The following is a 26,064-nucleotide window of genomic DNA, read 5'->3' on the forward strand; positions in this document are numbered from 1 at the left end:
GTTTCTGCTAATGGGTTTTTAATATGTTTTTATCTGTTTGTGAAATTATGTTTTTAATCTGTTTTTATATGTTGTAAGCCGCCCTGGGTCCCTTTAGGGAGAAGGGTGGGATAGAAATAAAGTTTATTATTATTATTATTTATTATTTTCCCTCTCTCCCTCCCTCTCTTCTAGATCATCGGTTCCTCACTCTGCTGCTCAAGCCGTCCATCAGGTCTTGGCGACCATCGCCACCAATCAAGCTAGCCAGGTATTGCCCCCCACCCCTTGAGACGTGCCAACCAGAGCTTTACGGTAAGGCAAAGTTCTGTGCAGTTTTTCAGTTTGACTCGGCTGGGAAGCAAGGTTTGCGCCCAGTCAATCAATCCTTGCTGTTTTAATAGCTGAAACTCTGCGTGCGTTTGCAGGTGGACAAAACCACAGTTTGAAAGAGTGTCCATCCTCTTGTTTTTTTGGATGTTCAAGCATGCAGGCATTCCTTCTGATAAGAGGTATTCGCTTCTGTGAGCAAAGGAAGGAATTGCCTCTTACAAGTCTACACCTGTCACGTTTTCATAAGTAGTTGTTGAATTGCACCTCTTTTAAAAAAAAGCATGTCCAAAGAATCAGAGCAATAAGAGTTGATCTTGTCTTTGATGGAAATTATGTGCCACTTTTCAGCCAGAGGTTCACAGAGCTGGTGGGAAAAATGGTTCCCTGTCTCAAAAGGACTCACAGTTACACTCACTCACATAACTCACTTACGCTCTCACATAACACCAGAACCAGGGGACATCCACTAAAATTGAGTGTTGGGAGAGTTAGAACAGACAAAAGAGAATATTTCTTTACTCGGCGTGTGGTTGGTCTGTGGAACTCCTTGCCACAGGATGTGGTGACGGCGTCTGGCCTGGACGCCTTTAAAAGGGGATTGGACAAGTTTCTGGAGGAAAAATCCAGTACGGGTTACAAGCCATGATGTGTATGTGCAACCTCCTGATTTTAGAAATGGGCTATGTCAGAATGCCAGATGCAAGGGAGGGCCCCAGGATGAGGTCTCTTGTGATCTGGTGTGCTCACTGGGGCATTTGGTGGGGCCGCTGTGAGATACAGGAAGCTGGACTAGATGGGCCTATGGCCTGATCCAGTGGGGCTGTTCTTATGTTCTAGGGAGGGCACCAGGAGGCAGGTCTCTTGTGATCTGGCGTGCTCCCTGGGGCATTTGGTGGGCCGCTGTGAGATACAGGAAACTGGACTAGATGGGCCTATGGCCTGATCCAGTGGGGCTGTTCTTATGTTCTTAACTACAATTCCCAGGAAGCCTTGCAGGTCTCTTGTTATCAGGTGTGCTCCCTGGGGCATTTGGTGGGCCGCTGTGAGATCCAGGAAGCTGGACTAGATGGGCCTCTGGCCTGATCCAGTGGGGCTGTTCTTATGTCCTTATCTTCTTACAGTCTTAAAAAAAATGTAAGAAACTGTTTGGATGTGCCCAGTGAACTTTCTTTTGAGTGCCACTGGGCATGTCCACATGGTCTTTGGGGCCAAGTCATTGCTTTGTTCAACTATAATTGGCTTCTTGCCCTTCTAATTAAGTGATCTGAATGAGCACCAGGGAAGCCACCCTTTTAGCTGAGGTGCCAAGCTGAAAAAAACCCATGCAGGATCCAAGTTGTCCTACTCTTGTCTTGTTTACACCGCCCCCAAATCTTTGTTTTTGTCTCTCAAATCTGCTGCTATGTCTTCGGTCTCTTCCAATGTCTATAGCTTGTCTTCCCTTCCCCTTGGAATCTGGGCTGGCTTGGCTGACTCTGCTAATAAGGACCTTCTTGTTCTGGACGATTATGCCTTTTAAAAAAAAACGTAGCAGCTAGCGGCAAAACAGTGAAAATCATAGGTGCTTCTGCTGTCTTTTCTATCACAGTGCCTGCTTGACGATGACCCCAGTCCATAAGAACTTCTGCTCTTGCATGGCTGTTTGGTTCCCACAGGGCCCATGTGCAGAACTTCCATGTGGAATTGTGCAAAGCCCCTTGTCCCTGTATCCTTGACCACATTGTTCTGCTTTCTCGCTGTCCTTAGGGGCATCCGTCAAGCGCCCTCAAGGTGAAGCCTCCAACCACTTCTCCATCTCTGCCGGCCATCGCCGTTCCAGCCACCGGTCAAACGACAGCCGGCAAGAAAACCTCAGGTTGGTTGGGGAGTGTTGTGGGATTTCAGTCTCCCGTGCAGCCCAAGCTGACCGATTTGCAGCTGGTCCTCAGTGGATGTCCTTGGACTGTAGTCTGAGCCAGCTTTTATCTACAAGTGCAACTGATAACGCACGGGTGTTGTGCTTCTGCTAGATTTTATTTACAGCAGGCAAACATAAATAAGTTTTGAGACATACAAAATTATGCAGGGAATGGACAGAGTGGATAGGGAGATGCTCTTTACACTCTCACATAATACCAGAACCAGGGGACATCCACTAAAATTGAGTGTTGGGCGGGTTAGGACAGACAAAAGAAAATATTTCTTTACTCAGCGTGTGGTCGGTCTGTGGAACTCCTTGCCACAGGATGTGGTGCTGGCGTCTAGCCTAGACGCCTTTAAAAGGGGATTGGACAAGTTTCTGGAGGAAAAATCCATTATGGGGTACAAGCCATGATGCATATGTGCAACCTCCTGATTTTAGAAATGGGTTATGTCAGAATGCCAGGCGCAAGGGAGGGCACCAGGATGAGGTCTCTTGTTATCTGGTGTGCTCCCTGGGGCATTTGGTGGGCTGCTGTGAGATACAGGAAGCTGGACTAGATGGGCCTATGGCTTGATCCAGTGGGGCTGTTCTTGTGTTCTTAACTACAATTCCCAGGAAGCCTTGCAGGTCTCTTGTTATCTGGTGTGCTCCCTGGGGCATTTGGTGGGCCGCTGTGAGATACAGGAAGCTGGACTAGATGGGCCTATGGCCTGATCCAGTGGGGCTGTTCTTATGTTCTTATGTTCTTAAGTTCCTCTGTTGTGACAAGGTTTTGTCTGCCCCGGGAAGCGGTACCTCCCTGTTCAAGTAGCAACTAGCTTGAATTGATGCTCCTTGGAATGAAAGAACATAAGACAATCCCCACTGGATCTGCCCAGTGGCTCATCCACTTCAGCTTCCCGTATCTCGCTGTGGCCCAGCAGATAATGCCGAGAGTGCACAAGACAACAAGACCCCGCGTCCTGTTGCCACTCCCCCGCACCTGGCGCGTCAGAGAGAGCCTGATTCTAAAACCACGAGGTTGCACCTGCGCATCGCGGCTTGTAACCTGTGATGGACTTTTTCCTCCAGAAATCTGATCCTAAAGGCTTGTGGGACTCACTGCTTCCTTGCCGTTGGCCCAAGCCAGGTGTCACAAGGGTGGTCTGGGTGGTGCTAGCCAGCGCCAGGTATGCATGGATATAAAGGTATCAGGCAGCGCACTCCCAGCTAGAGGTCTCCAGTTAGTGGGTTGCCCCTTGACCTGAGTGGCCGTTCCAGCTGCCACGTTATTGATGCTCAGTCCTGCGTACTTTGGGCAGAAGTCGGTGTTGGGTGGGAAAGAAGAAGCAAGAGCCATACTTGCTCCTCTTGCCCATTCGTGAAGGTGGGTCCCATGATGCTTTGAGGGTGGGTCCCTGCTCTGGACAAGCTGAAGACCACTGATCCAAGTATATCCCTTCCTGCATGCAGAATCAGAAGTCTGCACACTGATACCTTTTTGAGTGCCCCTTCATGACGACTGAGCATTTTCCTTTCTGACTGCTGAGACGTGCTCCCTGATGATCAAAGGAGATGCCAGATGTTTCCTCCCCCGCCCCGGCCGCACCGAGACTCTTTGGCAGTTTCCTGCCACATCTCATGATCCACTGTGCCGGGAGGGACATGGAAAGTGGGGCAGGAGACTGCTGAAAAGGTAGGGGAGAACCAGGAGATCTCTACGGTTCAGGGACAGAGACACGTCCAGGAGGACACCAGCCAGTGAAACTCATTCATCAACTCCATCATCTCAGTCCCGAGATGTCAGAAGGCCAGCTGTTAAAAGTCTGGAAGCCAAGAAAATATTTTTTAACCCAGTATTTAGTTGATCTGTGGAATTCCTTGCCACGGGATGTGGTGACAGCAGTGGGCTCAGATACCTACAAAGTGGATTGGAGAGATTGGTGAAGGAAGAGTTACCATCTCGGGTTACAAGCCATGAGGGGTGTGTGCCACCTCCTAGATTTAGCTCTCTCTGAATGCCAGATGCCAAGGGGGGCAGCAACAGGATGCAGGGGTCTTGCTTGCTCCTTGAAGCATCCGGTGGGCCACTGGGAGATCCAGGAAGCTGGTCTATAGGTGGGCCTTTGGCCTGATCCAGCAGAATTCTTCTTATAGGTTTTCACGGCTGGAATGGGAGCATCTGAGAGCCACGCAGGTGGTGTGTTCCATGCTTTATGTGGACAAATGCAGTCACATTTATCCCCCCCTACCCCGCTAAAGCTCTTCGGGGTCTTGAGTGTGCATTTTTGATCAAGAACAGCTCCCTGCTCTTTCATTAGCCCACAGCTTTCAGGGACAGTTCCCTGGGAAGCGCGTAAGCAAAGCATGAGAGCCGTAGCCCTTCCTGGTTCGTTCTCCTGCTAGTGTCAGAGGCCAGCCACTTTGGGGCACTGTTCAAAGTCCAACCCAGCTGACCCCGGAAGTCCCTCAACACCCACCATCCTGGCAGGTAGTGGGAGAAAATCTCATCTGATGGAGAGCATTGCGCTCCACCCAGATAAGCAAGAGATCACAAGAAGAGCATGTCCCCATGGGGGGAGTCTAGTATTTTGTTTCCAACAGCGGGCAGCCCTAAAGAAGGATACGTAGACAGACTAACCCTGGGAGACAACCTCGTAGCAGCACCTCCTTCAAACCTTGAGCAGGCTGCAAATGTCAGGTGCCAGAATCTGATGGGGCTTCTCCTTTGAACGCCGGTTGTCACGTTACATTTCAAGCCGGTTGTTATGGTGACGGCTTCCAAAGACACGCTTGCCTCTAAGATCTCTTGGTTGCTTTTGCGAGCCGTCCAAATTTTATTACCTTCCGGGACCTGAGGCGGTGGGCCTCGTTTTCTCCCTCCCCCAGGGGTAGCCCCCGGGGGTGGGCTGTCTTGCTTAGCGTCACTCACCAGTTGTATCTGGTGGTCGTTCCCATTGCTGGCACCTGTTACACTTCCTGTGTGGCGAGAGCAAGCGGTGTGCCCACAACCCAGGGGTTGTGTGAGTGTAGGGAAATACATGTGTGTATGTGACAGACGCCTGCGTTGGCTCGGTCATGTTGTGAGAATGGATGATGGCCGGATCCCAAAGGATCTCCTCTATGGTGAACTCGTGCAAGGAAAGCGCCCTACAGGTAGACCACAGCTGCGATACAAGGACATCTGCAAGAGGGATCTGAAGGCCTTAGGAGTGGACCTCAACAGGTGGGAAACCCTGGCCTCTGAGCGGCCCGCTTGGAGGCAGGCTGTGCAACATGGCCTTTCCCAGTTTGAAGAGACACTTGGCCAACAGTCTGAGGCTAAGAGGCAAAGAAGGAAGGCCCGTAGCCAGGGAGACAGACCAGGGACAGACTGCAGTTGCTCCCGGTGTGGAAGGGATTGTCACTCCCGGATTGGCCTTTTCAGCCACACTAGACGCTGTGCCAGAACCACCTTTCAGAGCGCAATACCATAGTCTTTCGAGACTGAAGGTTGCCAACATGTATGTGTGAGTGAGTGTAGGGAAATAAATCTTTGAGGGTCCTTTTTTCCGGTTATTCTAATAAATAAATAAAATATTTCTTTTTAGATCTCCTTTTTTTTTTCCCAAAGTCTGGTCAACCTTGGTGGGTCCTGATGGAGTGTCGTGTCAAAAAAGTGGGTCCCGCTGCTGAAAAGTTGGGGAACCACTGTAGAGAATGGATATAGTGTTTTTGTTTAAATTTGGTTTTTCTTGCAAGACTAGCACTGGAGAGGGAGGGTCATCTCATGAAACCAATTGAGAGGAGATTTAGGACAGGCCAAAGGAGGGACTTCTTCACACAGTTGGTCATTAATCTGTGGAACTCACTGCCACAAGATTGGGAGACGGCACAGCGAGTGCCTTTTTTGCCTCTCATCTGTTGATATATGAGCGCATTTGATTCACACACACACCCCATTCTCACTGTTTCGATCCTAGGACAAGGGCCACCAAAGACTACGGCAGCCGTGACCTCCGCCGCTCCAGCACCCACCCCAGTGACTACAGTCCCGTTCAACAAAGCCTTTGCCTTCACCTCCTCTGGGTCTGTACTTTTCAGTATTTTTTGGTCATCTTGCTCCAATTTGCCATTGACGTGCACCATGCTTTAGTGTGCCGATGAGATGTGAGATCCTTGGGGCAGAGAGCTCTCGGTCTGAAAATCCGGCCCCGGGGAAGACAGCCGAGGGAGAGGGGTGATCTGCATTTGGTTAGCTTCAGGAGAAGGGGGAGGCAGTTTTAAGGTTTAAGCAGCCGCAAAGGACGAAAGGATGGCCACGTTTTAAGGGGCAAGAAACCTCCTAGTATGGCTCTGTGAATAATTAAGCCAACTCTTAAACAATTCCTGTGGTTAATTGGCCATCAAAACTGGGCCACAGTCCATTTGTAGATGGCATATTATAAGGTGGGGGGGCAGTATTTGGTCCGGAATAACATCAGGGGCACGTGAATGGCGCTCGGGATCTGACTGGCAGCCTGTGAAGACGAAATAAATCTATTTTAACTTCTCCAACTCTAGGCCCAGCTTCTCTTTCACTGCAGTCGCCTCGTCCCCGAACTCTTCTGCGTTGCAAGGTAAGTTTTATGTACCCCGCTTAAGGACACCCAGGACCAAGTGTCTGAGAAGGGTGGTGGGCAGGACTGGGGCGGGGGGGGCAGTTCTCCTGCGTGTTGCAAAATTTAGCGATGGCCTTTTTGATCGCAACCCCGCCAAACCAGCTCACCCCTGGCAGAGATGAACTGGAAAGGGACGTGGCCATTCAGGACGGCGACTCATTCAGGGGTGTAACAGATAGCTGCACCTTTGGGCCTGTGGTTCGGCTACACGTCTGCATCAGGTTTGATTAACTAATCCAGTCCCACCCACCCTCAGGAGAGTGATAGATTGGATGGAGGCACGACCAGAGCACTGAAGCATTCAGGGGGGCGACAGGGCACTCCGTTCTCTGAGGGTGGGTACTTGAAGTGTACGAGGGCTTAAGGGGTGTCTTTAAAAAAGATGTGCTTGATTTCTTGGTGGCGTACAGATTGGGAAGAGGCCTAGCTCTACATAGCAAAGCCCACCTTACTCATTGGAGACCTCTGCATGCTAGTTTGAGAAAGATAATCCGTTAGGGCTCTCTTCTAAAATTCACTGCTTTTCCTTGTGCCTTGTTAGTAGTGACGACGACCCTCGGAAAAGAGCCAAGCCAGCCTGACCCCTCCCTCGGCGGGAGCGGGTCGTTCGGAACCCCTCCGGAGAGCTCGTTTGCTTTTGGGTCCGCGAAACCATCCGGCCTTTTGGCCACCTCCGTGACCAGCAGCAGCGCTGGAGAGCCGGGCCAGGCCAGCAGCCAGGCGACCACAGCCCCCGCTTCGGTTTCCTTGGCAGCCCCGAGCCCCTGGGAGAGCCTGCCGTTGAAACAGGGCGACCAGGTGTTTCAGACGCCCGCCGCCGGGGAGACTCTTGGCAGCTTCTCCGGGTTAAGAGTCGGGCAAGCCGATGAGAACGCCAAGGCCAGCCCTCCGAAACCTCCCCCTGCCAACGCCCCTGGGGGGCAGCCGCCGAAACCGACCGCGGCGCCCTCTGGGTTTCCTCTTGGCGGTTCTTTGCAAGCCAGCAAACCGACAGAGACCGCGGTCCCCTCGGTTGCCACGACCAGCGCCGCGTCCGCAGCCGTCGGCCCCAGCGCCGTCTTCGGTAACATCCAGTTGGTCGGCACGGGGTCGCCCAACGTCTTCGGCTTCGGCATGCCTTCGGCCAGCGCCAAGCCCGCTTTTGCGTTCGGGATCCCACCGACAAACGCCTCCCCAGCGTCCTCTTCCTCGCTGCCCCTTTCGGCGTCGGCACCCCTTTCGTTCGGCAGTCTGCTGAGTTCGACGGCCGCACCTGCGCCGGCGGGGAAAGGTGAGGCGGAGGCCAAACCCGGCCCTGCTTCTGAAAAGCCGCCTCAAAGCGACGCGGGCGCACTTGTGGCCGCCACACCTGTGCAGACGTCGGAGCCTCCGCAGAAGCCCCCTGCTTTGCACGGCGAGGTGGATGCCGTCACAAGCCACGATGCTGCGCCAGGAGTCTCCGTGACGGATGTAATTTCCACGGCTGCCCCTAGCGATGTGGAGGCCGAGGCAGCTCCCGCCGTCCCCCCTCCAGACCAACCTCCTCCAGCGACCGCAGCGCCATCCAGCACCGCTTCGCCGCCTCTGGAAGTACCCAGCACCCTCCCCTCCTCCTGCCCCCCAAGTACGTCGATCTCTGCGCCGGCCACAGCTACCTCCGCCTTCACGGTCTCCACCGCCAGCCCTGCTGTGTTCACCCAGCCCACCGGTGCCACTTCCGGCTCGGTGTTTGCCCAGCCCACCACGGACGCCGCCGCAACAACCCCTTCTGCCCTCCCCGTCTTTGGCCAGATCTCCGCCGTCACCACGGCGTCCTCTCCATTTGGCCAGTCCGCCGCTCCCCCGGCGTCTGCCGCAGCGGGCACCACCCAGGGAACCACCGCCGGATTCAGCGCGCCTGGCTTTGGCACGGCCAGCACCGCCGGATTTGGTCAGCCCACCTTTGGCCAAGCTCCAGCTTTCGGCCAGCCGGCAAGCACGTCCAGCAGCTTCACGTTCGGCCAGGCCGCCTTTGGTGCCACGCCGGCCTTCGGCCAAGCCTCATCTTCCGCTGCCCCGGCCTCGAGCAGCGGGAACGTCTTCGGCGCCCTTTCCAGCACCAACACGACCAGTTCCTTCTCTTTTGGACAGCTGGCGGCCACCGGCGGCGGGCTCTTTGGACAGAGTGGCACCCCTGCATTCGGACAGACCGCTGGCTTTGGGCAGGGAGGGGCGCTGTTTGGCAGCGCCACGACAACCACTCCGATATCTTCGACTGGGTTCAACTTCTGCCAAGCGTCAGGTAAGGGTGCGTGCAGTGAAACGAAGGCAGCGGTGTCGCTTGTGGGTTTATTTGAGCAGATGCTGTTATGGCCTGCCAAGCTCCATGTATACACTGAGCTGGGCAAGCTGGTACCCAACTTTTGAGGGTTCTTAGTGTGCCTTCACTGCAACCATCGCAGTTACAACAAAGGCCATGTTAAGTGGGGTGTGTTGCAGCCATCTGAAAATTGTAGTGCAGTTTGTCCACACTTAAAATGTGGCCCTCAACGCCACCACCACACTCATAGCTCCATGGCCCCCTCTGATCTCCTCGCAGAGCCCTCTGGATAGCTCTGCAGCCTGCCTAGATAAAGTCTTTCTGAGCTCACGTGCGATGCCTTTAAAACGTCTTAAGCCTGGGCCTGTCTTTTTATTTATCTTGATACGCAAATACAAGGACATCTGCAAGAGGGATCTGAAAGCCTTAGGAGTGGACCTCAACAGGTGGGAAACCCTGGCCTCTGAGCGGCCCGCTTGGAGGCAGGCTGTGCAGCATGGCCTTTCCCGGTTTGAAGAGACACTTGGCCAACAGTCTGAGGCAAAGAGGCAGAGAAGGAAGCCCCATAGCCAGGGAGACAGACCAGGGACAGACTGCACTTGCTCCCGGTGTGGAAGGGATTGTCACTCCCGAATCGGCCTTTTCAGCCACACTAGACGCTGTTCCAGAACCACCTTTCAGAGCGCGATACCAGAGTCTTTCGAGACTGAAGGTTGCCAACTGCGATACACAAACGATTTTGTAAACATTTTGGCGGCGGTTGAAAAGCCATAAATAATATTCAGAAATATTACTTGTTTGAATACAATTTTGAAACCTTAAAGGGGGATTATTTTTTCCCCAGTCTGCACGGGAGAACTGAGCCTGCCCCGAAGCTTTTGTTTTGCCGTTTTTCTCGTTGTGTTTTTCTGCTCCTCCCGGAAGTAAATTTTCAGTATGTGGAGGGCCTTGAAGTTAAGAGAACCCTCTTAACTTGCAGAGCTTCAAGGCCGTAATACAGTAACTGCTTTTAAAAAGCTCCTTTTGAACCATTGCACGCCGGGCGTGAGGAACACGTCGCCCCAGATACAAGCCTTTGCCATAGCTGAAGTTAAGAAGCGGTCAAGATCCCTTCTGGTTCGAAAGTGGCAACTGTCTTACTGCACGCACTAAAGTACTCTCTGTGTCTCTTCCTTCCATCTCCCTCCCTTTTTTTTTCCCAGCATTTGGTTCCAGCAACACGGGTTCTGTGTTTGGGCAAGCAGCCAACACCAGCACTAGTGTCTTTGGCCAGGTAAATCTTTCAGAAACTTCTATCAGCAAGCTACAGGGATTGGGGACACTGCCTCTGTGCAGTTGCTGGTTCTTCCCAAGAGCAGGTTTGGCACTGCTGTCAGTTCCAGGGACACGCAGTCGGGGGGGGGGGCAAGAAGGAAAGGGAGAGCTGTTGTCTTTGTGCCCTGCTTTGTGGGGTTCCCAAAGGCATCTTCCCACAGTGGGAAACGGAGCGCTAGATTAGGCCTGATCCATCAAGGAGCTGAGCCAGACCTAATCCAACAATCGACCTGTTTCCAGAGGAGCTGTTCGTGTGTTGATTCCAAAGGCGGATTCTCTGCTGGGACTGTCCTCACCTCGGACTGCCAGGCTTTGAGCCCAAAGCTCATTGGCTGACGGTAGCACAGCTGCAACCTGGCCTGCGTTTGAGTTGTGGCCCACATCTGGGGCCCACCCCATTTTGACAGAGGCTCCTGTGATGGTCCTTAAGCACAAGTGTCCAAGAGAGTCTTTCTCTCTCTCTCTCTCTCTCTCTCTCTAGCAAAGAGCGTTTCTTCTTTCTCATTACCTTGTTCTCCCTCTTACAGCAGCCCACCCCTGGCGGGGGTCTCTTTGGTTCTGGAAGCGGGGGCAGAGGGGGTGGCTTCTTCACCGGCCTTGGAGGAAAGCCAAGCCAAGAGGCGGCCAATAAAAACCCTTTCGGTTCAGCCGGTGGGACTTTTGGCTCGTCTGCCCCCCAGAGTAAGTATATAATTGAAAGTAATCTGTGGTCATTGTGCCTTTTGAGAGTGTTTTTACTTCCTGGGGTTCACACGTGTATGTTCACCCCTCAAGTGGCAGCTTCAAGGGAGGGCACCAGGATGCAGGTCTCTTGTGATCTGGTGTGCTCCCTGGGGCATTTGGTGGGCCACTGTGAGATACAGGAAGCTGGACTAGATGGGTCTATGGCCTGATCCAGTGGGGCTGTTCTTATGTTCTTATGCTCCCTGGGGCATTTGGTGGGCCGCTGTGAGATCCAGGAAGCTGGACTAGATGGGCCTATGGCCTGATCCAGTGGGGCTGCTCTTATGTTCTTATACATATGAATGAGCCTGTCTTGGTAGAATTTTCACCTCGCACCATCAGGTCTGCATTTAGATCCTGGTGAACAACATTGGTATTTCCTGGTTAGCCTCAGCTGAGGTGGGCAGAAGCTTTAAGGTTGGGGGATGAGGACATTTACCTCGGTTAAAAGAGAAGGTCAGGAGAGTGCATGCCCCCGTGGCCCAATCCCTTAACAGGTGAAATGCTTTGGTAGCATCTCTCTGTGCCTTGGCCCTGAATTTTCCATGGGCTTCCCGTTGACAAGCTTATTCCTTCCTGTAAGCCAGAAACCAGGGTCTGTTATAGAGACAAACTCATCCAAAGCCAGGCAGCTCTTCCCTAAATCACAGCAGTAATTTAATTTAGCATGTGATAGGTGCAGCGGGCAGATAGCAGGACACTTCTTGCATCTAGGTCAGTGTTTCTCCATCAGTGGCGCTCCGGACCACTGGGGGTGCTTGAGGTGGTCCCCGGCGGTAAGCCTGGGATCCCCAGACCCCTGCCAGCTGGCAGTGAGACCGGCAATGTGACGTGGCAAGCGTAGGAGGCTTGGCTTGGGGGGCAGAGCTTCAGGGTGAGAGCTCTCAAAACCCCTTCCGTCCGCCCTAACTGGTGTTGGTTGTGTCACATTTGGCCTCCCAATCCGGAAGTAACTGGTGATAGCATCATCACCAGTTACTCCCAGCAGGTGGACCAGGGAAAGCGGTAGAGCTTGGGACAAACGTTGATCTAGATAGCTAAGGTTGGAGGCAGGAGGCTGAGCCAGATATTGCCCATCGTGAGGAGCTTCTTGAGCTTTCCAGCAGCTGTCTTCCGTTAGATATGGGCTGTTACTATATAGACCAGGGGTGCCCAAACCCCGGCCCTGGGGCCACTTGCGGCCCTTGAGGCCTCTCAATGCGGCCCTTAGGGAGCCCCCAGTCTCCAATGAGCCTCTGGCCCTCTGGAGATTTGTTGGGGCCCACACTGGCCCGACACAGCTTGAGGGCGACTGTTTGACCTCTCGCGTGAGCTGTGGGATGAGGGCTCCCTCCACTGCTTGCTGTTTCACTCTGTGATGCAGTAGCAGCAGCAAAGTAAAGGCCAGCCTTGCTTTGTGCAAGGCCTTTTATAGGCCTTGAGCTATTGCAAGACCTTCATTCGTTCATATAAGTTCATCTTTAATATATTCATTTATGTAAACTTATGTAAATTTATTCAAATTTTAAATGTAAATTAATTCTTCCCCCCCCCCCGGCCCCCGACACAGTGTCAGAGAGACAATGTGGTCCTCCTGCCAAAAACTTTGGACACCCCTGATATAGACCCTTATTTCCAGTTCGCCTGCAGTCCAAATTTAGCTTGCCAGCTTGCACTGTGTGCTGGGAGCAAGCCCCGCTTGGAAAGTGGCACTCATTTCTATGTAGACGTGCATGGGTTTGTGCTTCTAACTCTTGGAACTAGATCTCTAGAACCTACAAGTCGAGCACCTTTCTTTCTGGGCTGTAATATTTTAGTTAGCTAAGCATCAGCCAGGGATTTGTGGCATTTGATTAAGTGTGACAGAGAGAGAGCTTATAGCAGCTCTATAGATGAGTCACACTTGCAGTACACGCTTAAAGAAGAAGCCAGCTTCCTGTCCATTTGCTGGTCACCTGGGGTGATGCTTGCTCACCGTAGTTGAGCAGCTCTTTATAAGCCCTCAGATACTGATAAGCTCTCTTAAGCAGAAGAGGCAGTTATATCTGTGGTTGAGCCTCTGCTTGGTGTGAGTGAGTGAGTGGGTTCCACCCCTGGCGGCAGCTTCAGATACGGCTTGGAAAGACCCCGGTCTGAAACACTGCCAGTCCATTTTGATAATACCACAGTCAACTGACCAGGGATCTGATGGCATACCCAGCAACATAAGATCTCACCGGCTCCACGCCGTTCAAAACTTTTAACCTTCTTTTGGGGTTAGGAAAGTGTCCCTGATGCAGTCTGCTTTCTCCCTGCTCAGATACATCGACCCTTTTTGGAAACAGCGGAGCGAAGGCGTTTGGGTTCAACACCTCTTCTCCCAACCCCACAACCTCCTATGGGGATCAGAAGCAGACGGGGACCTTCAGTTCTGGCGGAGGAAGCGTGGCCTCTCAGGGCTTTGGCTTCTCCAGCCCAACCAAAACAGGTAACGGCACATCCATTTTGCATCTTTGCGCCACAGTGGGAAGGGTTTTGCGTAGGCTCACCTCCCCACACGGAATCGGGCCACATGTTTTCAGAAACAGTTGTGCTATACTGTCATCGACTTGTCAAGAGTTGGGGCCTACCTCCCAACCCGTTCAAGATGGGACCCAGCGGGCAAAAGGGTGGAGCAAGTGAGTGGCCAGGTTTCTCTTCTTTTCCCGCCGGTTGTGCACACTGATAAAAACTGAGCGTCCACTAAAATTGTCAGGGGGAGTTAGAAATGACAAAAGAAAATATTTCTTAGCCCAGCGTGTCATTCGTCTGTGGAACCCCTTGCCACAGGATGTGGTGATGGCATCTGAAGGCCTAGATGCCTTGAAAAGGGGATTGGACAGGTTTCTGGAGGAAAAGGTTCATCACCGGTTACAAGCCACCCTTGGCTTTATGCCACCTCCTGGTTTGAGGAGGGCTACCACTGAATGCCAGATTTCAAGGGAGTGGCACCAGGATACAGGTCTCTTGATTTGTGTGTTCCCCGAGGCATCTGGTCAGCTGTTGTGAGAGGCAGGAAGCTGGACTGGATGGCCCAGTCATCGGAGCTGTGGAAATGCATGTGCAGTTTTGAAAGGTGGAAGGAGAGGTAGAGAAAGATGGAGGCACCTCTGAAAGCAGTGGGAGATGGGGAGGGGGCTGGCCAAAGCTACTCTTCCGAAGCCTCTTCAAGGGAGGTCTCTTATCTGGTGTGCTCCCTGGGGCATTTGGTAGGCCGCTGTGAGATACAGGAAGCAGGACTAGATGGGCCTATGGCCTGATCCAGTGGGGCTGTTCTTATGTTCTTAACTACAATTCCCAGAAAGCCTTGCAGGTCTCTTGTTATCTGGTGTGCTCCCTGGGGCATTTGGTGGGCCGCTGTGAGATACAGGAAGCTGGACTAGATGGGCCTATGGCCTGATCCAGTGGGGCTGTTCTTATGTTCTTAACTACAATTCCCAGAAAGCCTTGCAGGTCTTCTTGTTATCTGGTGTGCTCCCTGGGGCATTTGGTGGGCCACTGTGAGATACAGGAAGCTGGACTAGATGGGCGTATGGCCTGATCCAACGGGGCTGTTCTTAAGTTCTTAACTACAATTCCCAGGAAGCCTTGCAGGTCTCTTGTTATCTGGTGCGCTCCCTGGGGCATTTAGTGGGCCGCTGTGAGATACAGGAAGCTGGACTAGATGGGCCTATGGCCTGATCCAGCGGGGCTGTTCTTATGTTCTTATGAAGCCCAAGCCTCCAGTGGACTGTCTCTCCTTTAGGATGCTCCGCTTCTGCATCCTCTCTCCTTTAGGATGCAACCGGGCGGACCTGAGCCTCGAAAGAAAGTGGAGGCAGCCAAGCACCTGAGGTTGGGTTGTAAACAGCTCGGCGCATGGGTGCGCTGCTTGGAGGATCTCTGGTGCAGTACCTTTTTTTTATCAGGACCGGTTTCGAGCAGCCCACAATACTGTGAGCAAGCGCTTGGAATTCCACGGCACGCTTGCTCAGGCTGGTCACTAAACACAGCACGGGAACAGCACGGGAAGAAAAAGGAGACAAGGTCTCGAGTCTGTGGTCTTGTCGCCTTGAGGGCAGAAAGTAGGAGGGGTTGCCCAGGCGAGGACACAGTGGGTGTCAAAGCAACTTCAGATTGCAGCAGAAACTACTGGGGCAGACTCTCCTGCAGCATAGACGCCTCCAGCCCATTTACTGTCTGGCTTTAAGGCTGAGGTGACACCACAGTTCAGGCCCCCACCTTGGGTAGCGGCGGGGAGAGACTTTGCTTTTATCCTGCTGTCTTCATCTCGATGCCTCCTGTTATCACGTCCTCTCCGCTTTACGGCGTGCAAGAGGTTCCACCGAGCTTGGAGGCCAAACGCCAGTGACGTTTGGACCGAAAAAGCAACCGGTTACCTGATCTGTGCTAAATAATTCAGTTGGACCTCTTTTTAATTTTTTTTTTCCAGACGGTTGTGTCTGCCCAACCAGGTGGTATCTTGTTACATTGGCCCAGACTGGAATTTCACCCCGGGTATTAAAACGCAGCCCCAGTCACATGCGAAAAGGAGTGTCTGTCGCCAGTCTATCTTTTTGTTCCACCCCGCCGTTTGCTATGTTAGCCCCCGCTCCGCCGGGTTGATGATGACTCCCCGCCTTCCCTTTTGCTGTTTGAGGTTAACCACTATATTTTTGTCGCTTGCTGGTTTTTAAAAAGAAATATGCAGTGTGTTTATTTTTGTGCCCCCTTTAGAAGGGCTGTAAGTCAGGTTTGGAATCTTGAAATGAAAGGGTGGGGCCAGTTGACAAAAGGGGGTCAGGACCCCCTTTTCTTTATAAGTCGAAGCTGTCGTATTTACAGTCAGATCCCAACATCTGTGGGTCTGGCACCCGTGGGTTTGATTCACCACGGATCCCAGCGGACACCGGGGTCCAAATTTAAATGCCTTTAAAAAGGAAAATAAAGCACCGAAACTGGGATTCCTCTCATTGCATGGCTTGAGCCGTTTTTAGGACCGGAAGACCCGCTTTGGACCACGCGGAGGTCCCGTGCTTCTCCCAGAATGCATTGCAGAACAGAACCCCCGCGGATACCAGGGTCTGACTGTATTAAGTAGGAAAACCCGCTGAATGATGGACCCGCAACAAGGGGAAAGAAGGCCTTTTCCCAGTGCAAGGCACAAGTTTATGCGAGATGAGACGGTGGCCTCGCACAGTTTTTAAAAGGGGGGTTAGATCAGTTGAGGGAGCTGTGAGCCAATCCAGGCTTCAATGGAACTTCAGTTTCAGAAGCTGCATCTCTAGGGAGAGCTTGACAGGGAGCAGGGGGTCTAGCTGTTGCCTCCATGCCCTGTTGGTCTATCAGAAGCTCCTAGATGACCATAGAGCAGGGACGGGTTGGTGCAGTAGCCAGGCCTCGGGCTCAAGCCGGTGGGGTGGTCCTTCTGGCAGGAGGCCAGCTCTGAGCAGCGGGTTCTGTATAAGGGATTTGGTCCTTGCCGTGATGCGGCCTTGCTCCCCGAGCTGCCCGGAACAGACCTGCCGGCTGCCTCTAGGGTGCGATGCTCAGCCGCTCTGGAGATGGCTGCGCTTCTCCTGGCAACACAAGCAAAACCGCTCGCTGTGGCGACGGCCCGCTTCTGCAGAGGGCTGCCGGCTGCGGCTTTTCACGCAGGCTCCCGCAGGCCTGCTTGATTCATGTCAAAGGGATTCCTCTTGGAAGGCCATGCTTGCAGAAGCGAGTCACTCCTTTTGCAGTAAGTGCTTCCGAGGATGCGGGAGAAGGGAGAGCCCCACCTCCTCTCCCCCTGGTCTCTCTTTGCCCGTGCAAATTGGGGAGCGGGGAATGGCGGGGGCTGGTGGTGGTTCTTGCTGATTTGCTTTTTTTCAAGCGTCTGGCCTCTCCCTTGCGGGTGGGAGGCCGAGATTTCATTCAGACACCGCTGCGTATGAATGGATGGCTGGAAGGCGGTCTGCTTGTGCGTCCTTTTTTTTTTAACAGCGGAGCGATCCTTGCTTGCTCTCCCCAGAGCCTGGCTGAGGCCTAAGACTCGTGGGCAAAGGGGGCTCCCTCCCACCCACCTGTCCGCCCCTTTGCTTCCTGGGCCGGGCCACGTTCAACTCCTCACCTCCCCCCATTGCAGAGAGTTCTGGCGGGCTAGATTTGGGCACCCCCCAAGAGGGAAGCCTGCCCCGTCCGCCTGCCCCCCCCCTGTCCGCACTCGATTTGCTCTCAAGTGCTTGGAATCGGAGATGCTCACCCAACAAATCCCCATTTGCGCCTCTCTGTTGCACGTTTTCCTGTTCTAGGATGGAGCATGTCGCCCTTGGGGTGCTCAACCGGGGCTCTTCTTCAGTCCCTCTGCGCAACAGAGCAGCCCAGCTCGCTTCTCCAGGCCTGCTAACTCATTTTTCCCTCTTCTATCTTTCTCCGTCTGTTTTTTTGTTGTTGACTTGTCTTCTTGTTTTTTGTCTCCCCCCCCCCTTTTTTTCTTGCCTCTGTTTTGCTCAGGTGGCTTCGGGGCTGCTCCTGTGTTTGGCAGCCCTCCCACTTTTGGGGGGTCCCCGGGGTTCGGAGGGGTGCCAGCATTCGGTTCAGCCCCAGCCTTTTCAAGCCCTCTGGGTTCGACGGGAGGCAAAGTCTTCGGCGAGGGGACGGCGGCGGCCAGTGCTGGAGGATTTGGGTAAGCCACCGAGAGCTTCTCGGCCACTCTTTCCACCTACGCACACGCGCTTGGTTGCTCTCCTGTGTGATCAAGAAACAGGCAAAGGAAAGTGCTAGATGAGTGTCATGAATATGTACATGTTAGGCCTAGGTTGGCGGTAGAAGCCTGAACCACACTAACTGAGAAGTTGCTAGCAGTTCCCGGCTGCAGGAATGTGAGTAAATAAACAAAAGGATTGTTGTCTCTCCTTTGCTGGCCAGAAAGGACAGACAACGAGAATTACAACCCGTTGGAATGTTTAGCACCTTAGTAGACAGAGAGGCGGCTTATCAAGTGTGGTTGAGTGCAGCTGTGGCTCTCCAGTTGGGAGGGGTAAAGAACTATGAGGGGTTAGCAACCAGGCCAACTTTGAGAAGGTTCTGTCCAACATCCTGCACACTTGGAGCTCCATTGTCCAACATGGGCACCTGGCCTCATAGGTAGCCCTGGAGCTAGAAGATCTACCAGAGTAACTGACCCAGGTGAAAGATAGGGATTAATAGAGATAGCCAGCTAGCTTTATTATTTTATTGCTGATGTGTTTCCTAGATGTTTATGCCTCTAGCATTTGCTGCCTTACTGTAACCTTATGTACTTAAACTAAAATACCTTTTACTAAGCTCTTCCGTTGTCTGTTGGGAACCAGGGTTTAGAATCCTGCCTAGCCGTTCAGCAAGCTGCCGAGTGCTCATTGAGGTCTAGTAACTTGAGGACTGAAGCTTTAATTGGAGAAAGAGCTCAGTGCCTGCGAGGGATAGAGTTAAGCCTAGAGGGTCTCAGTGTTCCTGGACTGAGGCACTGGCACATACAAGGTGGTGGCAGTACTACTGGACGGGGGGGGGGCCTTGAGGGCTTTAGGGTTCGAGAGCCTGAGCACCCCAAACCCCCCTAAGTTTGCAGCAATGAGAACAAGGCTGTGCAGATAAAACTCAGTATCTGGAATTGCCTTGGGGCAGAGGACTAGCATAGCCCTTACCCAAAGCCATTCCTAAGCAAGCCCCCTTCTGTCATACAAGGGGACAACTGCCTTACAGTTTCATGGGGAAGACTAAATGTCTGGCTTTGTGCACAGAGAGGGCAAGATGACCCCAGTGTCAAGGTTTCCCCCCCCCCCCAAAAAAAAACTTGCCAGGGTGGGAAAGAGACTTGGTGGAGGTGCTTGAAATGTATGCAAAGAAAGGTATAGGTAGGTTTAGGTATAGGTATAGGAAAGGTATAGGTAGGTATAGGTTTGTGTAGGTAGTTTATCCCCTGAATGCTAGTTTTGATTGTCAAAGCAAGCTGCAGGAGAGGACTGTAGCCTTCATCTCCTGCTTGGGGGTGTCCCAGAGACAACTGGAGGGGAGCTTTGGGGAAGATGCTAGACTAGGTGGGCGTCTGCCCTGATCCAGCTGGGCTGCTCCCGGCACACCCTTGACGATGGTGTTGTTTCTCTCCGGCGCACAGCTTCGGTGGGACAGCGAGCACCGTATCGTTCGGCACCCTGGCAGGTCAGAATACCTTTGGTTCCCTCTCTCAGCCGGCACCCGCTTTCGGCACGCAGAGCAGCGGATTCTCCGGCTTTGGAACGAGCGGAGGAGGTAAGAAGTCTTGGCGATCGAGAACGGAATGCCTTTGGGAAAGGGACCAGCGCTTACCTGATCCAAGCCTTGATTAGTGGGTCAGTAGCTTGGCGGCCCCGTCTCCCCTTATTTGCTCTGCCTCCTCTCCCTGTAAAAGGGTTATAATGACCCTGCCGTCCCAGAAAGCATTATCGGTGCACAATAAGGCTGCAATCCCATATCGGAATCCTATATCCGTTCCCAGACTTTCTGTGGATACTGAGATCCGCAGATACTGTTAGTGCGTTCACAGAGCACCTCCAGGCGTGACCGGAGTCCTCTGTGGGTCCTACAGGCGCAGGTTCAGAACCCGCAGTGGGTCAAACCTTCGGATAAAGAGGACCCACTGCGCCTGTGCTTTTCCTGCGAGTAAACCCTTTTACATGTAAACATGGAAGAAGAAAAGTACACCTCTGAAGCCAGAATGTGTGTTAGCTATTATCATCTGTTTACTCTTAATTACCGCCTGTTTTACTTGTCTCATTTTGGAGGTATGTCAGCCAGCATTTTCCATTCTCTCACTCAGTAGCTGAACCTGCACAAGAGATGTTGTTAGATATAGTTACAATTGCTGGGACTGACACAGTCACTTTTTCATTTCAGCATTCTCTTTTATACCCTTTTGAATACAGTTTCCCTGTTGCTGTAGCTTCATATTTTAAGCTGCTTTCCGCGCTCTGTATTCTGGGGGGGGGGGTAGAAAGCAAGATGGAAGTCCTTTAAATAAATAAGCTTCAATCATAACCCTTTTTCTGTTTTGCTTTTATTTCCTTACAGGGTTTGGTTTTGGATCTCCTAATGCGTAAGTTCCCACCTCTCATAAGCTTGTGTGTGTCAGTGCAAGGGAGCTTCTTTCAGCGTGAAATATTAAAAATGCTAATCCCAGTTGAATTTGGAAGCGGGAGGAGAATGTTCTGCCTTTGTTCGTGCGTTCATTTATCCTGTAATAGCCTTAATGAGAAGCTTAGGGCCTCTGCCGCAGCCTTCCTCGTTCGCCGCTGCGCTGATCCTTCCTGGGAAATCCGCTCCTCTGCCTATTTAAATGAGACCCTTACTGGGTGGCTTCTTGGAGCACTTCGTGGTGGGTGGGGAGACCCCAGGACAGGTGGGAATGGCACTCTGCAAAAGCAGCTCTCTCCTGAGTAAGCAAAGGCCATGGTGCTTACTAGGAGAAAGGATCCTCTCCTGTGGTGGCAAGGAAACATCTAGCGCAGGGGTGTCAAAAGGAAGGCCCACAGATCGGATCCGGCCCCAGGAAGCTCTCAACTGCCCCCCTCCCGTGAAAATTGGGCTGTCAGCAACCCTTTCAGCAGCGCCGCTTCTGTTGAGACTCTGGGAGGGGGAAAAAGGAGGCCTTGGAAGGTAAGGGGAAGCTACAGGGGAAGGGGCTGAGAGAGGGAGGTGCTGTCAAGGCACTGGGAGAGCACACATTCTCTTCTGCCATTTGCAGCGAACGAGTTCCTATTTAAGAACCAAGTGCTTGTTTCTGGCCAGCTTCATGATGTCACTTCCTGCTTGATGACGTCACTTCCGGCCCTCCAGCAGGTGCCAGGAATGCTATTCAGCCCACTGAATGTTTGGCACCCTCGATCTAGCTGATGTTGGTGAATGGGCTGGGCTGGCCAAAGGATACGTCTGCCATTAGACTGCACCAATGTGGGTGTCTTCCTGGACCAGGCTCCCGAAAGGACCCAGGCTGATTCACCCTACTGTTTGGCTGCTAAAACCGAAGCAGGAAAGTCTCCTCTAAGTTGCCCCGTGACTCTGTACAGTGTGCCGTCGCCAGCGGGCTTGGCATCCGTGGATTTGAATATCTGCGGATCCTGAGCCCACACCTGGAGGGCCTGAAGGTACTTGTGCCAGGGCAGGCTCCCCCCTCCCCCCACAGAATTTAGTGTCCACGAGGGGGAGTCCTGGAACAGATCCCCCCCCCCTCACAGATACCAAAGGCCCACTGTATCCTGTAGGTGCAAACTGCACACAGTTAAGAAAAGATCATGCTCCCCTAGGGCCTTCTGCACTGAGAGAGTCCTTGGGGAGCTAATATGGTAGGGGCAGGAGGTGCCCTTGTCACTCCCAGAAATCAAGCAAGCTCCCATATGCCTGGCAGCCAACAGCAAATAAGCAAGGGTGTGGGGAGCAAAAGAAGTGAGAGAGAGAGAGAGAGAGAGAGAAATGCTGCATTGGGGGAGGAGAGCCCAGCCAGGGAAGCTGTGGGCATGCGGGATTGCCCCACAGACGGTCACCACCCTAGCTGTGTCACCCACATGTTAGCCAGGCACAGCAGGAAGGGTAGAGGTCACAGAGGCCTGGAAAAGGAAGGCAGGGGCCGCTTTGGCCCTTGACAAGAAGACCGAGAGGGGTGGAGCGGTCCAGAGGAATGCAAGAGAGGACATGATGGTGTGGGGGGGGAGTCTAGCGGAAGCGTATAGGAGTTCAATTCAGAAGAAAAATAAATGAGTCTCTACCTACAGCCTCTGTCAGCTGACCTCTCCATTCACATCACAGGAGACATACCCCTGCCCCTGCAGCATTTGTTTCTTCACAAACAAACCCGATGGTGTTCTGCCCCTTAAACACCACCACCCTTCCTCCCTCACTGCCCCAAGGCCTGCGGAACGTCTTCCGTATGCTTCCTCCCTTCTTTCTTTCCAATCCCTTCTCGAGACCCGCCTTCAGCCAAAGACCCTGATCCCCATTCCGTACTGTGACTAAGCCTCAGCTTGTGATCCTGTGCGCCTGTAAGAACTTAAGAGCAGCCCCACTGGATCAGGCCACAGGCCCATCTAGTCCAGCTTCCTGGATCTCACAGCGGCCCACCAAGTGCCCCAGGGAGCACACCAGATAACAAGAGACCTGCAAGGCTTCCTGGGAATTGTAGTTAAGAACATAAGAACAGCCCCACTGGATCAGGCCATAGGCCCATCTAGTCCAGCTTCCTGTATCTTGCAGCGGCCCACTAAACGCCCCAGGGAGCACACCTGATAACAAGAGACCTGCAAGGCCTCCTGGGAATTGTAGTTAAGAACATAAGAAGAGCCCCGCTGGATCAAGCCATAGGCCCATCTAGTCCAGCTTTCTGTATCTCACAGCGGCCCACCAAATGCCCCAGGGAGCATAAGAGCAGCCCCACTGGATCAGGCCACAGGCCCATCTAGTCCAGCTTCCTGTATCTCACAGCGGCCCACCAAATGCCCCAGGGAGCACACCAGATCACAAGAGACCTCATCCTGGTGCCCTCCCCTGCATCTGGCATTCTGACATAACCCGTTTCTGTACCTGTGAATAAGCCTCATTAGAACACAGTGGGTGCTTACTTCCGAGGAAACACGCATAGGGTTGCAGGCTCAGTGTCCACGATTCCTGGCATTGTCAGACCCGACCCCGCCTTTCTCTTCCTCTTCAGGGTAGGAGACCTGTTGCCTTGCTCTTTGTAAAGCTGACCCTCAATCGCCACCCTCCCCACCCACTGGGGATTGGGTCCACCCCCCCGCCATCCTCCCACAGATGCTGGAGCCGAGCACTGCAATCGCATACCGGAGAGTTGCGCTGGGCACTCCTGAGGTCATGCCAGCCTGCAGCCCGCTCCGTGGACCTCAGAACACCTCCTGGGCATGACCGGAAGTCATGTCTGGGGGGGGTTCTGAGGCCCAGTTGGTCAAATCCATGGATAAGCGGGCTTGCACATAAGCAGGGCCCACTATCTGCAGAATGAATGGTTCCAATAAGAGAGGGGAAAGCTTGTTGAATTCATGGCATCTCAAGACATCCGAACAGCCCCACTGGATCAGGCCATAGGCCCATCTAGTCCAGCTTCACAGCGGCCCCACCAGATGCCCCAGGGGGCACACCGGATAACAAGAGACCTGCATCCTGGTGCCCTCCCCACCCTTTGCGTGGACAGAACGTGTGGCACGTCTTCCCCTTCCAAGACAGAAGGTGTGTCATGTCTTCCTCCCCACCCTTTGCGCGCATCGCGTTCCATGTAGGGCAAGTTAGACTGAAAAGTAGGGAGGTTTGCCTAGTCCAGCTCCTCACCAAGCAATAGCTGTGAGTGCCTAGCCTGGCATCCCCTCAAATGACTGCACCCTTTCTTTTCTGCTGCCCCTTGACCCTCAAAGTGCCCCTTGAGCACTGGCCCCTTGAGTTCTGGTCGCCACATCTCAAAAAAGACATAGTGGAAGTGGAAAAGGTGCAAAAGAGAGCGACTAAGATGATGACGGGGCTGGGGCACCTTCCTTACGAGGAAAGGCTACGGCGTTTGGGCCTCTTCAGCCTAGAAAAGAGACGCCTGAGGGGGAGCATGATTGAGACATACAAAATTATGCAGGGGATGGACAGAGTGGATAGGGAGATGCTCTTTACACTCTCACACAACACCAGAACCAGGGGACATCCACTAAAATTGAGTGTTGGGCAGGTTAGGACAGACAAAAGAAAATATTTCTTTACTCAGCGTGTGGTTGGTCTGTGGAACTCCTTGCCACGGGATGTGATGGCGTCTGGCCTGGACGCCTTTAAATGGGGATTGGACAAGTTTCTGGAGGAAAAATCCATTACGGGTTACAAGCCATGATGTGTATGCGCAACCTCCTGATTTTAGAAATGGGCTATGTCAGAATGCCAGATGCAAGGGAGGGCACCAGGATGAGGTCTCTAGTGATCTGGTGTGCTCCCTGGGGCATTTGGTGGGCCGCTGTGAGATACAGGAAGCTGGACTAGATGGGCCCATGGCCTGATCCAGTGGGGCTGCTCTTATGTTCTTATGCTCCCTGGGGCATTTGGTGGGCCGCTGTGAGATACAGGAAGCTGGACTAGATGGGCCTATGGCCTGATCTAATGGGGCTGTTCTTATGTTCTTATGTGTTTATGGGACAAGCAGGACAGGTTTATGGGCTATCCCATAAAAAAAAGCTTTTGGATGTCAGCAAAAGACAAGCTTTTGGATGTCAGCAAAGGATCACAAGGTTGCTTAGTGACAAGATGGGCCTATGGCCTTATCCAGTGGGGCTGTTCTTATGTTCAGCTGACAAGGGAGGGCACCAAGATGCAGGTCTCTTGTGATCTGGTGTGCTCCCTGGGGCATTTGGTGGGCCGCTGTGAGATACAGGAAGCTGGACTAGATGGGCCTGTGGCCTGATCCAGTTGGGCTGTTCTTATGTTCTTATGCTCCCTGGGGCATTTGGTGGGCCGCTGCGAGATACAGGAAGCTGGACTAGATGGGCCTGTGGCCTGAACCAGTGGGGCTGCTCTTATGTTCTTATGCTCCCTGGGGCATTTGGTGGGCCGCTGCGAGATACAGGAAGCTGGACTAGATGGGCCTGTGGCCTGATCCAGTGGGGCTGCTCTTATGTTCTTATGCTCCCTGGGGCATTTGGTGGGCCGCTGTGAGATACAGGAAGCTGGACTAGATGGGCCTGTGGCCTGATCCAGTTGGGCTGTTCTTATGTTCTTATGCTCCCTGGGGCATTTGGTGGGCCGCTGCGAGATACAGGAAGCTGGACTAGATGGGCCTGTGGCCTGATCCAGTTGGGCTGTTCTTATGTTCTTATGCTCCCTGGGGCATTTGGTGGGCCGCTGCGAGATACAGGAAGCTGGACTAGATGGGCCTGTGGCCTGATCCAGTGGGGCTGCTCTTATGTTCTTATGCTCCCTGGGGCATTTGGTGGGCCGCTGTGAGATACAGGAAGCTGGACTAGATGGGCCTATGGCCTGATCCTGTGGGGCTGTTCTTATGAGCACTTTAAATCCCTTCTTGCCTACTGTCACTGCACTTCCTCTGGGCTCCTTCAGTTTGAGGCTGGGATTCTCTCTCTCTCTCTCTCTTTCTCTCTCAGCCAGTTGCAGCCCAGTCTTCAGCTTGGCAAAGGCTTACTCTTCACACTGGCTGAGCCCAGTCCAACAAAGCTGCCCTCACCTGTGCCTTTGCGCAACTTCTTTGTCTTTCAGATCCACCTCCGGCTTTAGCGGCTGGAGAAGCTGAGAAGATGCCCTGTCGTTCCGCCCCGTGATTGGACAGTCTGGAGCCACCCCTGCTATAATAGGACGGAGCAACACCTTGCCGTGTAAATGTCTAGATTTCTCTTTTTTTTTTTTTGAGCCTCTTTCTTTTTGGAGCTTCTGTTTTTGTATAAAAGAAAGCAAAAAAGCTTCCCGAGAAGTGCTTTACATTGCTTTTGTAACAGAGTTGTCCCTCCTCTTTTGAATAAACTATTTTATCTGCTTTCCTTTCGGAGTTGTGCGTGTCCAAGACACAAAATTGGCCTTTGGCTGTTCCCGTAGACACTTGTCGGCTTTCAGCTTCCATGCCTGTGCCGTGTTATGGTCGCAAGATGTGGCGACGGGCCACTAGAGCGCATGGAACACTTGTCTCGCTCTACCGTGTTGTACTTCTCTCAAGCTCCTCCTCCTGTTTGTGTGTGTGTGTGTGTGTGTTTATAAATAGAAGTTGCCGCACAGCAAGTTGTTGACCTCGGAATTCTTTGCGTTTAACCTCCCAACGCAGAGGCATGCCAGCCCGACTCAACAAGGAGTCTCGTCAGCTGTGCGATCCAAAGATAGCAAGTGTGCCACTTGCTCTGTGCCGCTGCATGAAGCCCCATGAAGAGGGGTGGTGTCGAAAAGGGACTGGTGTCTTTCCACCCTGTGCT

General features: G+C 52.9%; 1 protein-coding gene across 1 annotated transcript in view; it reads left to right on the forward strand.

Moving 5' to 3' along the window:
- Nucleotides 1-25,812, forward strand: part of NUP214 (nucleoporin 214) — a 56,094-nt gene extending 30,282 nt beyond the window's left edge. Inside the window, exons 25-36 of the mRNA XM_066610752.1 lie at nt 175-250; nt 2,059-2,167; nt 6,157-6,262; nt 6,737-6,792; nt 7,376-9,094; nt 10,315-10,385; nt 10,954-11,107; nt 13,428-13,595; nt 17,621-17,792; nt 19,260-19,393; nt 20,192-20,216; nt 25,364-25,812. Coding sequence (XP_066466849.1) covers nt 175-250; nt 2,059-2,167; nt 6,157-6,262; nt 6,737-6,792; nt 7,376-9,094; nt 10,315-10,385; nt 10,954-11,107; nt 13,428-13,595; nt 17,621-17,792; nt 19,260-19,393; nt 20,192-20,216; nt 25,364-25,397 — 2,824 coding nt within the window. The 3' untranslated portion in view covers nt 25,398-25,812. The remainder of the gene's footprint in view (nt 1-174; nt 251-2,058; nt 2,168-6,156; nt 6,263-6,736; nt 6,793-7,375; nt 9,095-10,314; nt 10,386-10,953; nt 11,108-13,427; nt 13,596-17,620; nt 17,793-19,259; nt 19,394-20,191; nt 20,217-25,363) is intronic.
- Nucleotides 25,813-26,064: the final 252 nt, after the last annotated feature.

The sequence above is a fragment of the Tiliqua scincoides genome, chromosome 16 (assembly GCF_035046505.1).
Source record: "Tiliqua scincoides isolate rTilSci1 chromosome 16, rTilSci1.hap2, whole genome shotgun sequence".
In the NCBI taxonomy this organism is placed as follows: domain Eukaryota; kingdom Metazoa; phylum Chordata; class Lepidosauria; order Squamata; family Scincidae; genus Tiliqua; species Tiliqua scincoides.